This window comes from Musa acuminata, chromosome BXJ3-9 (genome assembly GCF_036884655.1).
Source record: "Musa acuminata AAA Group cultivar baxijiao chromosome BXJ3-9, Cavendish_Baxijiao_AAA, whole genome shotgun sequence".
NCBI lineage: Eukaryota > Viridiplantae > Streptophyta > Magnoliopsida > Zingiberales > Musaceae > Musa > Musa acuminata.
In genome coordinates, this window is record NC_088357.1 from 45604234 (window position 1) to 45622020 (window position 17787).

General features: G+C 41.0%; 3 protein-coding genes across 4 annotated transcripts; 2 read left to right on the plus strand and 1 right to left on the minus strand.

The window, feature by feature from the left end:
* The first annotated feature begins 329 nt into the window (after positions 1-329).
* LOC135649169 (calcium-dependent protein kinase 17-like) lies at positions 330-12142 on the plus strand. The gene is made up of 8 exons (XM_065167315.1): positions 330-1172; positions 6716-6859; positions 6973-7125; positions 7526-7641; positions 9113-9280; positions 10268-10492; positions 10576-10708; positions 11747-12142. Exons 1-7 carry the CDS (start codon positions 401-403, stop codon positions 10696-10698), a joined length of 1701 nt encoding a protein of 566 aa, XP_065023387.1. The 5' UTR covers positions 330-400; the 3' UTR covers positions 10699-10708; positions 11747-12142.
* A 235-nt stretch (positions 12143-12377) lies between these two features.
* On the plus strand, positions 12378-14499 carry LOC135649170 (uncharacterized). The gene has a single exon (XM_065167317.1). It carries the CDS (start codon positions 13660-13662, stop codon positions 14218-14220), a length of 561 nt encoding a protein of 186 aa, XP_065023389.1. The 5' UTR covers positions 12378-13659; the 3' UTR covers positions 14221-14499.
* Positions 14500-14712: 213 nt separating this feature from the next.
* On the minus strand, positions 14713-17690 carry LOC103999052 (fra a 1-associated protein-like). 2 transcript variants are annotated; one of them, XR_010501177.1, is made up of 3 exons: positions 17402-17690; positions 15627-16067; positions 14713-15456 (listed from the first exon to the last, which is right to left on the minus strand). XR_010501177.1 is itself a non-coding variant. In XM_018818139.2 (2 exons), the coding sequence occupies exons 1-2, from the start codon at positions 17617-17619 to the stop codon at positions 15704-15706; spliced, it is 582 nt and encodes a 193-aa protein (XP_018673684.2). In that variant the 5' UTR covers positions 17620-17690; the 3' UTR covers positions 15472-15703. The 2 variants fall into 2 exon arrangements, 1 of the variants encoding a protein (XP_018673684.2); XM_018818139.2 differs by lacking the exon at positions 14713-15456 and having other exon boundaries at positions 15472-16067.
* Between the last annotated feature and the right edge of the window lie 97 nt (positions 17691-17787).

A 17787-nucleotide genomic window follows, 5' to 3' on the forward strand; every position in this document is an offset into this window, starting at 1 on the left:
CTTGCTTCCTTCCTTCGAGATAATTTTTGTGCTTTTACTCATGTGCCCTCATGCACATATTTTCTCTTTTAAATTCGATAATAAAAAATACCTACCAACCTCCAAATATGATTGATATTATTAATTTTGAATACATAACAAATATATATATTTAATACTTTTACTAAACATAATGTATTTTTTAAATGTTACTAATATCAATTACAGTTTCCGCCAAGAGAGATTGCATAGGTAATTGTAATGGTATACATACATAAATTCGTGACAAAAGGAAACTAACGTAGGGGTATATATGTAATTTCGTGATAAAAAGGAATAAATATAGTCGTTCTCATCTTCCGACGAGGTCTGAGCCGCCGGGGACATCGAGGGGGAGGAGGCGGCGCCCACCCTCGTCCACATGGGCAACACGTGCGTCGGCCCAACGCTCGGTCGCCACAGCTTCTTCCAGTCCGTCTCCGCTGCCGTCCTCTGGCGTCCCCGCTCCTCCTCCGCCGCCGCCGCCGCCAGCGACGAATCCCCCTCCGCAGCTCCGGCCCCCGATTGCCCACCGGAACCCGTCACCATCTCCTCCGACGACCTCAAGAGCTCCGGTTCCCCTCCCCCTGCCGACGAATACCCACCGCAGTCGCCTCCCAGGCACCTCAAGCGGCTGCCTAGCGCCGGGGCCGTCCTTCCCCGCAAGACCGACAACCTCAAGGACCTCTATACCCTAGGGCGCAAGCTGGGGCAGGGGCAGTTCGGCACCACCCACCTCTGTGTTGAGAAAGCCACCGGCAAGCGGTTCGCCTGCAAGTCCATTGCCAAGCGGAAGCTCGCCACCTACGAGGACGTCGAGGATGTGCGGCGGGAGATCCAGATCATGCACCATCTCTCCGGCCACCCCAACGTGATATCTATCATTGGCACCTTCGAGGACTCCGTCGCCGTGCACCTCGTCATGGATCTCTGCGCCGGCGGGGAGCTCTTCGACCGGATCATACAGAGGGGGCACTTCTCGGAGAAGGCTGCGGCGGGGCTCGCCAGAGTCATCGTCGGGGTAGTGGAGGCGTGCCATTCTATGGGGGTCATGCATCGGGATCTCAAGCCGGAGAACTTCCTCTTTGTGAACCGGAACGAAGACTCACCACTCAAGACTATCGATTTCGGGCTGTCGGTATTCTTCAAGCCAGGTATTCATGCACCAATTTGCATCAAATACTTGTCTGCGGAATTTGGTTTCTTTTGAGCTGCAGAATTGGTTGAAGTATTAGATTTTAAGTACAGAACTCTCTTGAGGAATAGTCCTCTATAACATTTCTCAGACCTTAAGTAGAAGATTAATGCTCTCAATTTTCACGCAATTATAGCACTTGTATATTGCATATAATATAATCTCTGACTAACTGACCATCCAGTTTTACTCTGAATCTTACTACTGTGCCCAAGTATATCAAGTGGGTGATCATCTTTTATATTCATCTGAACTTTGTCCCAAGTGTGGGGCATTTTACATGATACTCGAGCTTTGAATTTAAGTTGGATCTTCTTATTTGCTGATTGCAGTTTTGATATTGTAGCCTACCTAAAGTATAAATGACTTCTTTTATCAACTTTCGTTATCATGTCTTCTTCAGTTTAATTGAACTTACGTAATAAAATTGTTCCAGTGTTTAATTCACATTAAAAGTCTAATCTTTTGAATTGATGAACACAACATAGTCTTTCTTGATGTTGGTGTTTTCACAACACTGTTGTAGTGGTTTACTCTAGTGTCTTGTCAGACATCTTTCTTTTATTCAGCTATTTACAAAAGTGATTGGACTTGCATACCTCTATTAATGCTTATCTTAGTTTAAGGAGATTTTGTTTGTTGGTTTCTAATCATAGCTTCATATAAATGTATCGACATGATTGCTCTCAGTAGAGGTATTTGTCGTATTGTAAAGCAAGGATCGTTGTTTCGGATACCGGATCCATTTCACTGATCTAGTCAGACCGATACATACTGATCAGCACTAGTGTACCATGTGTTGGTACACCGGTATGTACTAGTGTTTTGAGGAGGAAGAAAATGAAGGAGAAGAGGAAGGGCAATGGAGGAAGAGAAAGGAAGAAGAGGAGGCAGTGGTCGAAGAGGAGGAGGAAGAAGAAGGTAGAAGAGGAAGCGTTGGAGGAGGAGGAGGAAGAAGAAGGAAAAAGAAAAAGCATTGGACAAAAAGGAAAAAGAAGAAAGAAGAGGAAGCGGTGGAGGAGAAGAAGGGATAAGAAGGAAGAAAAGGAGGAGAAGAGGTAGTAGTGTACCGGGAGATAAACGCTAGCGAACATGGCGATGTCGAACGATCACGGTGGTGGCAGCAGTATCGCAAAAAGAGGGCAGCGGTGAGCAGTGTTGGGAAATCTTGGGGGCGACATCACATGCTCAGTGGAAGAACAAGAAAACAAAATCCCTTATTCCTAAAGAGATGTTCGTCGTCGTGCAAAGATTGGTATGCAAAATCCGCGAAACTTAAAACTGCGTATAGAGTTGATTGTGTTACCTAGAGAGATCGTATATCCCTGTTTCCTTGCAGATCTTTAGGAGAGGATGAAGGAGGTCAAGCGTCCTCCTCTTTAGCGGTGATCCACACAGCAGGGTTGCGACGACGCTCCTCAAAACTCCAGGCTTGCTCTGAGGAGGAGAGGGAGAGGAGAATAGGAGAGGCAAGCAAAGGTTCTTGCCTATGAGGCTCTGAATCCCTCCTATTTATAGAGGCCCCTTGTCAAAACCTAATGGATCCTCCCCTAGTGGGTATTGGATCTACATCCAATTACCCAAGCCTTTTAGATTAGTGGATCTCTATCCAATAATCTCTCATGGGCTCTTATTGGATCTCGTCCATGGGATCCAATAATTCAGGGGCTTATTGGATATCCAATAAGACAAGGGCTCTGGCGGATATCTCATATCCGAACCTCTACTCATCATAATGCTTACCATATATGTGTGACCCTCTAGGTCCAATATCGAGCTGGCCGTGAGTCATACTTGTCAGAACTCCTTCTAACTTAATGAATTATTATCTCTGTAATAATTCACTCGACTCATCGACTACGGACGTACTAGGCCACTACGCCGTAGTCCCCAGACGATACAGGAGAATCATGTTAGGATCAAGAGCACTAAGAGGGGGGGGGTGAATTAGTGCAGCGGAAATCTTTCAACTATTAAAATCGAAAGCTGCGTTCGTTCGATAAAAAATGATTTTGATGTAAAAGTCAATTCTAAGATTACTTTAACTTAAGATTAAGCGAGATGACGTTAAAGTAAATCTATGAAGGCAGTTTACAGTTTATGATGGAAATCAGAAAGCAAGCGCAAACTGAAATGCGTCGTTCGTACGATAAAACCGGTTTACGTCTAAATGCCGATTCTGAAGATACTGAACTTTGAGATACGTTTTATAAATGAGCAGAAGGCAGTTTGCAGTTATGATTCAGATCAAAACGTAAACGTAAACTGAAATATGATGATCGTACGAAAAAGCCGATTTACGTCTAAACGCAGATTCGGAAAGCTCTGAACTTAGAAACTCGTTCGTAAAAGTGCAGAAGGCAGTAGCTATTTAGGAGGTTTGCAGTAAAGATAAAATGCTTAAAGTAAATGCAAACCGAGATTTAGAGTGGTTTGGTCAATCTTGACCTACTCCACTTTTGGCTTCCTCCACCGACGAGGTCACTGACGTCAACTAGAGGCCTTCCTTCAATAGGCGAAGGCCAACCACCCTTTTACAGTTTCACTCCTTTTGACGGGCTTAGGAGACAACCCTACAGAAATTTCTCTCCTCTCTTTACAACTCAGAACTTGGAAGAACAGAGGGAGAAGAACTTTTGGCCTTTACAACAATTTTGAGCTCTAAGAATCACAGAGAAAGATTAAGATTTCGAGTGTAAGTTCTTGCTCTTTCAGTGTTGAATGGGTGGGGTATTTATAGGCCCCAACCCAGTTCAAATTTGGAGCTCAAAACTATCAATTCCCGGAATTCCGGGATCAGGCGGTTACACCTCCTGACTGGAGCGGTTGCACCGCCTGGCAGAGCTCGAAGACCGAGCCTTTGGGCGGTACCACCTCTGTCAGGGGCGGTTGCACCTCTCTGCCAGAGCTCGAAGACTGAGCTCAGGCGGTTGCACCTCCTGACTGGGGCGGTTGCATCGCCTGGAAGAGATCGAAGACTGAGCTCAGGCGGTGCCACCTCCTGTCAGGAGAGGTTGCACCGCCCAGTCTCGCTTGGAGACTAAGCCCAGGCGGTGCCACCTCCTGGCTGGGGCGGTTGCACCGCCCAGTCTCGCTGGGAGACTTAGCCCAGGCGGTGCTACCTCCTGGCTTGGGCGGTTGCACCTCCCACAGCAATCAAGGTCCGAATGGGTTGATCCATTCGGCCCAATTTGGGTTTTTCAGGGGCCCAATTGCCCCAAGATTAAGCTAATGGGATCACCTCCCATTTCCAACTTAATCACCGTGCTAACTACGATAATTCTTAAGACAATTTCTGCAGCTTGCTCCGATGCGTCAATCGTTTCTTCCGGCAAGCTTCCGGCGAACTTCCGTCGATCATCCGATGAACCCTCGGTGATGCTCCTGCGGACTTCCGGCAAGCTCCTGGACTTCTCGGATTTGTTCCCGCAGAACCTTCGACGACCGTCCGAACTTCCGTAGAACTCTCAAACTCCCAACGTGATCATTGTCTTGACTCCGGCGCAACTCCTGCTGCATGTCTTTCTTCCATCGTAGTTAATCCTGTATACTCAAAACAAACACTTCGATCGAGACAATTAATCCTAAGCAATTAACCAAGTTGTCCGGCATGTCATTGGTCCCTCGACGCTTCGTCCGATTCTTCAGCGCATCGTCCTTTCCTGCAGCCTATTGCCCAATCGGCCAGTTGACTCCGCAACTCCGATATCCTTGGCACAATACCCGCTCTTCTTGGCCCGATGCCCGAGTCCACGACCCGAAGCCTTCTGTCGATACGTCGACCGATCCATCGGCCCGACGTCCAATCTTCTGACATGTTCCTCCGGCACAAGATGATGTTCCTGCTTTAATTGTCTCATCTTGATCAAAGCATCATGCATCACTCAAAACGCAGATTAAATCATAAACGTATATTAAGTAGTTTCATTATCAAAATACGAGATTCAACAAATCCAATCCATTTGACCTGTCTGTCCTCAATTACCGTGTACCTATAGTCCCTCATCCATCTAATATCCCAGAGACCGTATATCGAGCATGGTGCTGTCAAACCCATACGGTTTCTACTTGAGTCTCGCTCTAATCGGATTCTCCCGGAGAACTCTCTCTCTCAACCCGAATGACCCTGGCCAGGGATTTGTCTGAGCAAGAACACATGGGATATTTCTCTCATGACGCCGAGAGTGGATGATCCTCTATCGACACTCAATATCCCTCGTAAGGTCGACTGCCACTCCCAATGACCAACTGTACTAGATCTGGGACAGCCAAACCTATAAGTCTGGTATCAAAGAGTGGAGCACTCATACAGGACATCCTTGATGTCTCAAGTCTAAGGACCAGATACACCACTAGGACTACGGAATTGCTATCTAACAATAAGGCATCATCAACCATCCAACATTCCGTAAACGGATCAATCAGTGAACTCATTCTCCAATGAACACCTGTACTGTATCCCTAGTGTCCCCACACGAGTAGCTATGAGACCAGCTGCATCCATCATATGGATGGGTATATAGCACACCAGTCTATCCGGTTATCACGATGTCCCTCTCGAATAACCTATGATCGGGATTTTTTATGATCTGTGTTTAAAGGTAAATCGATCTCATTATCGTGATCTCATCATGATCTGATTCCCATTGCACAGATCTAAGGACATCATAATATTTACATGCATATATGCAATAGTTAATATAAAGTGATAAATATCAAAATATAATAAACAAAAAAGATTTCGCGTTAAGTCACACGTGTCATCACTCACGTGATTGGCTTGTTGGGCACCTATGACTAGCACAGAGGTCCGCGTTCGCAAACCCTAATTGCTATTTTAGATTTTCTTTTAAATACTTAGCTGGACTCGGCCTGACATTGATTTATTTTTATTATTATTTTTTCCTCTAAGTTGAACTAGATTGCTTGAAACAAGGGCAATTTGCATACCAGTCCATGCCTGGACCGGTACATACCGCCCATTTCGTAGCATTTCGGTTGGTACGACGGTCCTTGTCCTTGTCGTAAAGTGTAATATGCACCTGGTCGTGCCCAGTCTCTTCTTTTGTTCTTTTTTCCATTGTTATTTGGGAGAATGTCTTTGTACCATGGCATCATTAGCAACATATGCAATGCAATGCAATTATTGAGAAAAAGAGGGGAATTGACTAAAAACGTAACTTCAGGTTTCACTAGGACACTTTTATTATCTCTCAAATCTTGGAAGTTTACCCTAGACGATTGTCACTTTCTGTTTGTCTTATTTTTTTTGTCTGTTTAACATAGAAACAGATATTCTTCTTCACATATGATTAGAGATGGACTGGAGTTTCTAATGCTTCTTAGTGATATTTTGATTAAATTTACTGAGCGATCTGAGGTACAAGTTCTCTTTGGTTGTTTGACTCATGTTACAGTTTTTGATGCTTTGTTAGTTATAATGCTTTGTTAAGAGTTCCTTATGAGCATCATTGACATAACAAAAATTTCTTTTTCTCTCAGGGGAAACATTTACAGATGTTGTTGGGAGTCCATATTATGTTGCCCCAGAAGTGTTGTTGAAGTATTATGGCCCTGAGGCAGATGTTTGGAGTGTCGGAGTAATCATTTATATCATATTGAGTGGGGTCCCACCATTCTGGGATGGTGAGGATATTTTCTTTATGAATGATCTATTTTCATTCCAAATTCATGCATGCTTAATTGGATACTTTGATTTGCTAACCAAACTTTAATGTTTTTTCCTTTATGCTATACAGAAACAGAGCAAGGAATATTTGAGCAAGTTTTAGGAGGTGAACTAGATTTTTCATCAGACCCCTGGCCTAGTATATCAGAAAGTGCTAAAGATTTGGTTAGGAGAATGCTTGTCAGAGATCCAAAAAAACGATTGACTGCTCACGAAGCTCTCTGTAAATCCTTTTTCTAGACAAATATCTTTTATCTTTATTAAATAGAAAATTTTCCTCCATAATCGTAAACGTAGGGAAGATGATGAATATACTGAAGAGCTAGAAGGTTCTGTACTCATCATCATTATACATTTATTTTCACAATGCCAAACATGAGAAAATTTTATATGAATGTAAGAATTACAAAAAGTTGTTCTCCAAAACAATGGAATGACCATTGGCTAATTTATACCTTTATGTTTCATGTGATGAGACTAGGCCACAAATGACTATTTGGCAACTAAGCAAAGCAGATCTGCTGATTAACTGGTGGATTGAAGATTACCTCCACTTTTACATTAGACATTTTTAGTTCATTCTTCAGAATTTTTGTCCATAACTAATCTATATTTTCTTTCAGGCCATCCTTGGGTATGCGTTGATGGTGTAGCTCCTGACAAGCCTCTGGATTCAGCTGTGTTAACTCGCTTAAAACAATTTTCTGCAATGAACAAACTAAAAAAGATGGCCATCAGGGTAATCATTTACATTTGTTAAGCATCTTGGATTTCTGAGACTATTCAGATTGTAACCTACTTGGTGTTATGACCACATATTGGACAATTGACAGGATCTCCTTCTACCATTTATATTTAGATGTTCTTTGTTATGCCTGCAATAATAATCTTCTGTTGTATCTGGTAGAACTTTGTGCATCTAGCTTTTTCTAATTACATTGTATATTATTAGCATGTTGCTGATATTCTCCACCAGATCATCCTTTTTGTCCAAGTTCACCTTGGAGATCATCCCAGCATGATGAACATTCTCTTTGACATAGTGAATATACTAGAAATAGTGACTTTTTTGGTAACCTCCCTCTAATTTGGTATGAGCCTGTAATTTCATCCTAGATACTCTGTTTGAGAGGGTCATCCATGAGCAAGTTCTTACTTTCTAGTTGATCAGGACAGCCTTCAAAGTTGTATCAGTGAGTTTATGAAGTTGTTTGCCTGATTCAACATTTTTACAAGGATCCTGACACATTTGAGGTGGCCAAATCCATGTAGAAGTTTGATGTATATGGTATTTCTTGTTTGTAGCCTATCATAGTATAGGCCCTGGCTATCTAAAGCACATTAATTGCATAATGTGATAGCGCATTTACATAAATGACTGCTTAGATTAGCAATTAGGTAACCACTAGGAATTCTAATGAACATATTTTTACAAGCTGTTTTACATCAACATAACAATGTTTGAGTGAATCTTTTTTGCATCATGAACTATTTTAGTTAATTGGACTGGACCGTGACCTCACCCTTAAAAACTTTTAAAATAAGGAAAGATTTTTTATTTGCATACTATGAGATTTTAACTTCTGTTCAAGTAGCCATCTAAGATTTTGGTCAGAAGAACCTGCACAAAGAGATACCAAATGGCACTGATGGTTATAAAAATTTGATTTTATCTTTCAGGTCTTGTCTCTTGATTCTGATCTATGACTATGTCATTCTAATGCGAGATCAATTATTTTACAGAATTACTTCTTATGAAGCTTTATCTCATTGCTAATTGCTTACTTCCTTTATTAATTAAGTGCGCCTTTTTTTGTGTCTGTGATTTGTTTATGTGACATTCAAGGTCCTGGACTTGGAAAAGATATATGCAGCTTAGAAAAGTTCAAAATATTTTACATATCACACTTTAGGATCTTGTGTATTAGAAGACTTATAACAAGCAACAAAAAAGTGATTTAACTCCTAGAATGAGAACTGATGTGCCCTCAACAGAGCTTAAAGGCAGGAGAAAACGGTTGGAATCTCATAGCTTGTGTTACTGTTTCTTCTTTTGTTCTTTTTTTTGTACTATAAGATCTGGTTCTGACTGTGCAAACAGAATCTAAACTGTGTTTGATCCCTTTCACAATAAAGCATCAGTTCAATTTTGTAATTGATAATCTTCAATCATCTACATGCTATATGGTCTTACTGTTACATATTCATAGGTCATTGCTGAGAGCCTGTCCGAGGAAGAAATTGCAGGCTTGAAAGAAATGTTTAAGATGATTGATGCAGATAATAGTGGTCAAATCACATACGAGGAGCTCAAAGTAGGCTTAAAAAAAGTTGGTGCCAATCTTAAAGAATCTGAAATTTCAGCTCTAATGGCAGCTGTAAGTGCTAGACTCCTTCATGGCTATATTTCCTAGTAACAAGAATGATATAGCAGATTATTTAATTGTTTACCTGTAGGTATGGCTAAATTTTTGAGCAAGAAATGTATGACATTGTCCTTTGAGTCAGTATCTTGCCATGTCAGCCTAACTCTGCTTGGCACAATTACCCTGGTCTGAGGCTTTTCCTTTTTCTCTTCTCAATTTAGACTACCTATGAGTTACATAGTAAATAAATATACAACTTAAAGCTATGAAAGTATTGTTTTCAGTCAAACAAATTAAAGATCTAAACCATCTCAGAAAAGCACATTTATGTAGACATAATTCCTGTAGTTGTTTTACTCCATTAATGGCTGTAATCTTGTAAGGGGTGTTACATCTTTGTACATCAATATGTGAACTAAACCAGCTAAATTGTACATTTTCAGAATCTAAACAGAACGTGCTAATGTTTTTATTGGAAGAGTTCAATTTTGTTGGCAAGTGCTCATGTTTCACATTCTTCTCATCAATGTGAGATGAGATGATGCATAGCTTGATTGCAGATGATTGATAGATATGTTCTGAAAGGTAGGAACTTCACATTTCACATATGGATGTTGGTCATTTGGCAAGTAGCAAAACTCATACCTAAGAATGTCTTGCTTGTTTTACTTGGCAAGACAATGACATTTCATGACATTAATAGATCATGATCAACCTCAGAGTAATTAAAGATGGAAACAGGAAATGCAAAAGAGAAGAAAGAAGAGATCTGTGTTTATAATTCGTCAGGAAAATGAGAATATGGAATCTGTAATGCAGTTTGATGAAGATAATGTAGTTCTGTTGTTTGAATCAGGTTGCTTGCAGACCTTATCTCTCAATGCTGATAGGAAAAGTTGCTTCAAGTGTCAAACTTATTTTGAAATTTTATGGCCAAATAATTTTGATTGAACTGAATGATTGCTTTATTTTATTGATATAGAACTTCTAAAATTTCAGGCTGATATTGACAACAGTGGCACTATTGATTATGGGGAGTTCATAGCCGCAACCTTGCATCTAAATAAAATAGAGAGGGAGGACAATCTCTTTTCAGCATTTTCATTTTTTGACAAAGATGGTAGTGGCTACATTACGCAAGATGAGCTACAAAAAGCTTGTGATGAATTTGGCATTGAAGATGTCCGTATAGAAGAAATAATTCAAGAAATCGATCAGGATAATGTAAGTTATGTTTTAACATGTGAACAACATTTTTCTCATATAAAACATTTGAGTTACATTATTCTGTTTAATCTTGAACTCAGGATGGAAGGATAGACTATAATGAATTTGCCACAATGATGCATAAAGGAAATGCTGCTTTTGGGAAGAAGGGCCAGCGAAATAATTACAGCTTTGGTCTTAGGGAGGCATTGAGAGTTGGTTAATGGTGATCAGGTATAGTCCCTTTTGTCCTTTTATATTTCAGCGTGTAGAGTTGCAATGGTGTAGGCAGGCCCATATTTGAGGTGAAAAGTGTAAGCTTACTGTATGCTGTTTCTAAATCTTTCTTATTAAGCAACATCCTTGTCGCCAACTATTTTATATCCTATACTAGATTGTAATTGAAGGAAAATTCTGTGAGCTAATTGTTATTTTTAGTCAAATGTGAAGCTGTAGAGTTAAAGCTTAGTAATATTAGCTGACACCTGTGGAGTTATTAAGCTGCAATTACAAACATTAGATTTTACATTGTTACGACATAATTACAACTGTTTTATGTCTTCTTCTTCTGTGGTTCCCTGTACCTTCAGTTATCTCCTTGTCAAATTGAGTACTCTGATATGCATTTGAATCATACTCTTTCCCATTAATGCAACATTGCTTTTATCTTGGTGTTGGGTTCAAAGCCATTCAGTTTTAATCCTTCTATATTCAAGGTTTTGTTGGTATAGTTACCTATGTCACTTTTATGAAATTATTGTGAACAGTCTCCTTTTATGTAGTTTTAAAAGCACTTGTGGATGATACTGAAGATGTACTTGTTAGATGGTGCAACCTGAATATGTATTCATTTGGTGGTATGATTCAATTAGTTTATTAGTCATCTTGTTTGTCTTATACTATCATGGATAGCCTGTTTGATGTCACAAAGTTCAGAATTTCATTCCATCATATACGTCTCACACATGATACATGCAAGCAATTAGGCAGATATACTGGGAATGCAAGCAGCATTTATTCTGGAAACCGCAATTGGCAAAATGTTATGGCTTGTCTTGACATTCAGATGGTAAAACAGATTTAAACTAGTGAGAAATATTCAGCTTTTGTTTGGCTGTTGATTTTGTTGGTATGCTTTTGAACGGGCACTTCGTAGCACATGGTTCAGCATCTCCATTGTTGATATTACTGATGAATTAGCAAATTTAGTTATTTTTCTGTTTTAACCGAAGATTATAAGATTGCTATTTATGAAGCCTCGCATCATTGCAGGATTTATGTAGGATCAATATGTGCAGTCTTACTGTTATATAATCAAAGGCTGATTATGTCATTCATATCATGATCACCTCAATCTCAAAGGAACAACCTCATCATGGAGTGAAGAGGCCTCGTCCGATGGTATTCATGTGTAGTATGGTTTCTTTCTTTTTGTTTATTGTTCCTATTTAGGTGTATATGACTGTATATGATTTCCTTTGACAAATTATACCTCTTAGCAAGATGAGGGTTTTAGAATTGGAGTGATGCCGCATGCATCTTAGAATTTAGGAGTTCAAGCAACACAGCATGCCAGGCTTGGAGTACTGATCAGAGCCTGAAACAGAATGTATACTCTTGTCAATTGTTTAAGTGATAGTTCAGCTATATGCAACAAAATCTTTTACAGCTTTTCTTGTCATTACTGCTTTAACAGAGCTCATCTCTGGATCTGCTCTTTTGCCATATAAACAGGACTGGATCAGTCATCTACCATGGCATACAAGTCCTCTTAGCTGAATTGTTTAAGATCAGGTAGGAGGTAAATGCTTTTAGCTTTTACTGTTATGCATTGTCATCACTTTTCCAATCAATTTAGTCTTCCTTGGACATTCTCATTATTAAATACTTGTCCAGAATGTAGCTTGAAGCTTATACTTATGAAATCTTTCTCTGAATGTCTCATATTGTTAAACTCCATTTCATAATATTTTGGTGTCAAATTGCTCCTGTAGGTGTTGTTTGCTTTGAGTTTTATTCCTGTGCATATGCAATTTATTTGAAAAAAAAAAAAAGAAGAATGATCAGTGAGCTTTTAAGTAAACTTTGGTGCAAGGTTTGTAACACTGTATCGTACCGGTGTTTCGACCTGGTCTCGGTACCGGTACGATACGGTATACCGAGCGATACACTCAGGTGTATCGAGCTTTATACTCAGGTGTGTCGAGTACTATAGTTCTGCTACAGTGATGCAGTGCACTGCTACAGTGCTACAGTGTACTCGGATCGGTAACAGACGATCTGCATATCGACAATCTGTCGGACCGGTATGTACCGCCCATACCGGGCCATACAGTTTGGTACTGCAGATCATGCTTTGGTATAATAGTAGTTATTTCTTTGTATCATATGTGATATAAGGATATGATTGTAGATTCTTGGGAAATTATATGGTAGGAAGGGTGAGGATTGTGATGGGCACAAATGTCTTGGATAATTAGGGTTTGAGTAATAAAAATTAATCAAGTAAATATGTATTAGACTTTTTAACTTAATTTAAATTTAGAAAGATAAATACAAAAATCACTTATATTCAGCAATTTTTTGCTTTTTAATACATTTGATTTCTAAAGATGTAAGTAGTTGGGACTTTCAACTCACTGGAATCATATATAGAGAAATGTCTTCTCTATATATGATTTGGGCTTCATTAGAGTATTTTTGATGAACTCTTCTTAATCATAAATTGTTAGAGCCCCCCAATCCATTCAAATTAGATACAAAATAAAACATAAATTGTTGTACCACTGAGATATGAACACATTTCTCCTCTAATATGGACAATGCCACAACACACTCGGAGATAATTCGCAGGTTGTTTGGATTTTGATGGCCACACATTTAAGGCAACGCCTCGCTTCCATCCGTCTCTGGGACCGGGTCGAATCGAGAGAGACTAAGAAACGGGGGGTCGACCGGGTTCCGCGGCCAATAGCTCGCATCGCCCATCTCCTGACCGGACCGGGCCTGACCTTTTAATTGGAGCCGGACCGCCCAAACCCCGTCACCGTTGTCCCCTTCGGGAGGTCACCCGACACCCCTCCCGTTCCGTCCTAGAGATTCTGGAACCTTCTTCGCTCCAAGGAAGCAGGAGGAGGACATCTGGATCGCCGACGATGACAGCCAGCCTCCCGTGATTTGATCGGATGGCACGGGTTAACGCGCATCGCAGGCTTCTGCCCTCGTCCCCGCCGGTGACGCCGAGGGCTGGGGTCGCCCCGTCGGCGGCGGGCATCCCGGTGGCCCCCAACCGGAGGCACCCGGTGATCCTGAAGCAGACGACGCGTCCGGGGCCGCGGTGCGCGGAGGTGGCCGGGGGCACGGCGGCGGACTGCGTCGCCGTGTGCTGCTTGGGTCCCTGCTTGGTGGTGAACCTCCTGGTGCTGACTGCGGTACGGCTGCCTGCGGTGGCCTGCCGCCGGGCGCTGCGGGCTCGGGAGAAGCGGAGGCAGAGGGCCAGGAAGCGGAAGGAGAAGGCGCTGCTGGGGCCGAAGGCCGGTTTCGGAGGGGACGGGTCTTCCTCCGACGCGCAGGAGGACTCGAACGGAGACGTGGATGGGCTTCGCCGGGAGGCTGGGCCATCGCCGGTGGAGTTGGAGAGGGAGATGTTGGCGCAGTTCCACGGCATGGGGTTTTGGCGGAGCCCGTCCAACGGCGACCGGGCGCCGACTTATGATGACGGCGCCTGTAACGTCAGCCAACGGTGACGGTGTAACGATTATTTCGACGGTTTCCGTCTCTGCTTCACTTTGCCGTCAATGCTCCGTTACGCTGCAGCGAACTGGGCCAGGTGGTGGTGATTATTCATTATTCTCTATCTTTTCATTGAAGGATTAAATGGATGTAAAATATCATAAACATGGTATTTATATGATTCGGATTAAATGTGCCAAAAAGAAGATGGAAATGGGTTTGATGGTATTAATTTTAGTTGAAAAAGTATAATTTGATGAAATTGTTGGGGATCAGTTTATTTTTGTGTGAAATTGGTGATGATGGTTTTATAAGCTGCTAATCGTTAAGGCGATGGTTTGATGATTAACGATGATTAGGTATTGGATTTGTGGATATTGATGTCTTCGATGGATTTGATCATTAGCTACATTTAACGTTCCAATCTTATACTTTAATAAGGTACATTAGTATTCATGTAATTACGATAGTAAAACAACTAAATCTATTTATCCTAATAATATCAATTTTATCAACGAAAATATGAAAATAAAGAATAAAAAAATAATTTCACAAATGTGCCCGGTGTCAATGTAGATGTCAAGCGGTCGTCGTCCTCTGATCCACGCTCCCTTGATAAGCTCTGCATTGTCTTTGACTTCTTCATTGGTTGGACCCACTACATCATCGCCAATCTCGGCATTCCCCGCGTCATCTTCTACTTCTATGATGCCTTCATCGTTTTTATCCTCAACCACGTTTAGCGACAAATGCCCCCTCACCTTCTGGTGTCGTTGCTTCCTCATCTATTGTCACCCTCGCCTCTTCCTCCCCTAACTCCTAAGTAATCAGATAACTCTTTGATTTTGTATCAAGTGCTTCTATAACATAAAATATGGGCATGAAATGCTTCTGTATTATAGAGTCTGAAATTTGATGAACAGAAGATAGAAATCAAAATCCTAATGAGTTGGATAATATATAATTAGGCCAACACTACGCGATAAGAGATGATTACTTGATGTTCAAAAGATAGAAATCAAAATCCTAATGAGTTGGACAAATATAAAATTACACGATAAGAGATGATAAGTACATAACTATTGGGAAAGAAAACGATTACCCAAAATAAGGGAGCGGTGATAACGACAAAAACGAGAGAACCATATTTAACGATATTGTCATCAATATGGATCAAGAACGAAGTGTGCTGCAACCTTATATTTGTGATTTGGAACCCGCACTTGAATCAACCTAAGTGTCAGAAATTGCTGCAAATTACAATCGAAATTGCAAACCCTCAATCATCATGTATTTGTTAGACAAATCTGAAGTTACAGACACAGCAAAAGTGAAACAAAATATAGTTTGCAATGATCTGCTGTAGAAGACACAAAAAAAACTTCATCTAGAAGCATTATTGTTTGGAAATGAAAACTACCTTCTGATGCGGATTAAACTTCAATAAATCCATCTGATAACCACTGGTTCACTATGAAGAGAAACTTTAAGTAATTTTTATACATCTGTCATCTGCCCAGCGGATTCAGAAGAATCTGACTCGCTTGTTCTTCTCTTCCAAGGATCCTTCTTCGGTTGCCCATCGGCGGTTTCCCATTGACGAAAAGGCAACGACTCACGCTTATGCCAACAAGGGTCTCCAAAAGATTTGAAGAACTCATTTGCCATCCCGTCAGCTGCCTCCAAGAAATTACCAAAACCACCAAACAATCTCCCTTCAATACCTTCAATGTCACTGTGAAGCCCAGGAAAATTAAAGGGCTCCATTGTTGGCGAGTTAGAAGGAAACAATCCTCCGGTCACTTCATCAGTAACATCATCTTCGGTGTGCTCGGTTTTTGATTCAACTAATTCGACAGGTCTGAAGAACAAAAAACCCATGATATCAATCAATGCTAAAACCCATACAAACGAGATTGCTAACATAAAAGGATTTTGTAGTTCTCCACAATGCATCAATGCATATTAACTAACAGTGATGCAAGTATAACTTGTCCATAAATGCACTTCATAGTTTTTCCTGGAGTCCTATGCAAAGCCACTCTGCATCACTGATAGACTACTTAAGATTCAACTGTAAAGGCATTAGTTTGTTTCGTAAGCCTTTGTCATGAACCAGAAAAAGACAGAAATAGCTAATGAACAATTCCACTGGAAGTCCATCAGACATTCATACAGTGGAGTTATGCCGTTGATCTAAAACCTGCTATTATGAAATTATGACAAGATCTAAGAATAATAGAATAGGATCTACATGAGCAAGAGATTGAAGGATGGTTTACTATAAATCTACACGAGCAAGGTATTTAAATAGCTGTATTGCCATCATTTCCAGAAAACTACAAGCAAATATGTGTGCATTCTACATATTCAAGCAATGTAAAATATAACCTTTATGAAGCATAGCCAGTTTTTAATAATGCTCCAATGAATATAATAGTGCCCAAAATATGGGTTGGACTTACATGAAATAGGTGGACAAATCCTATGTTTAATCCGACAATTGAAAATTGACATTATAAATACTGTAGGTGACCGATGTACACATGCCTAAACCAATTTGGAGTATTTACATCTCAAGAAAATGTAAAGCCAGAAGTTTTCTTAACTCAAGACATATTTTCCCTTTCCCATATTGGTAGGTCTAAAATTAATTAAGCACAATCTTCATGACTGACAGGTACAAAAGCCTAAAAACAAACACAATGCAATTAACTATTTATATATCTTTTAGATGAAACCATTAATATTCTATCTGCTCTATCATGATGATTATTATAAAGACATTTTCAACTATCCACAAAAGAAAATTCAACTTTTCAAATTCAACTTGATATACTTATAGATGATATGCCACAATTCCATGCTTGGTAGTCATTGTATATATTGTCATGCATTGGTGTCGGTAATTCGGGAGATGTTCTTCTCCCGATCCATGCCGTACATGATGAGACAATGCATACATCTCATCCTAATATAGCAACTAACTGATCATTTATGATATGCCGCGAGTACCACAAGTCTCATCCAACCAAAACTGATGAATCATCACAAACAAACAATCAATCAATCGATTTATAAATTTCTGGATCGAAGACCACAACCAAAGTGATAGACGCATCCAAGTGTGACAAATCGATCGAAACGTCCACAGGATTACGAGAACGGAAGAGGGGAAACGACGGGCAGCGATACCTTCCAACGCAATCCTTGAGGGTTTGCTCGGTCTTCTCGCACTTGCGGACGAACCTACCGGTCTCGACCTCTTCGGTTCGGCAGGTCGATCGCACCACCATCTGCGTCGAGCACCGCTCCTCGCCCGCCGCGAATCGAGCATTAGGATCAGGGTTAGGGTTCACAAGATCGCCGAAGCCCCGCCTCGAGGGCTCCTCTTTCTCCCGCTTCCAACCCATCTCTCTCTCGGTCTCGGTCTCTCTCTCTCTCTCTCTCTCTCTCTCTCTCTCTCAATGGAATGGCTAAAGATGAAATGGATGGATGCATACACATCCTCGACGTCGTTAAGTCCGTTCCTGAGAGCAGTTGTGATCCCGTGCGTGTTGTACGCGTCTCGTCTGCCTCGT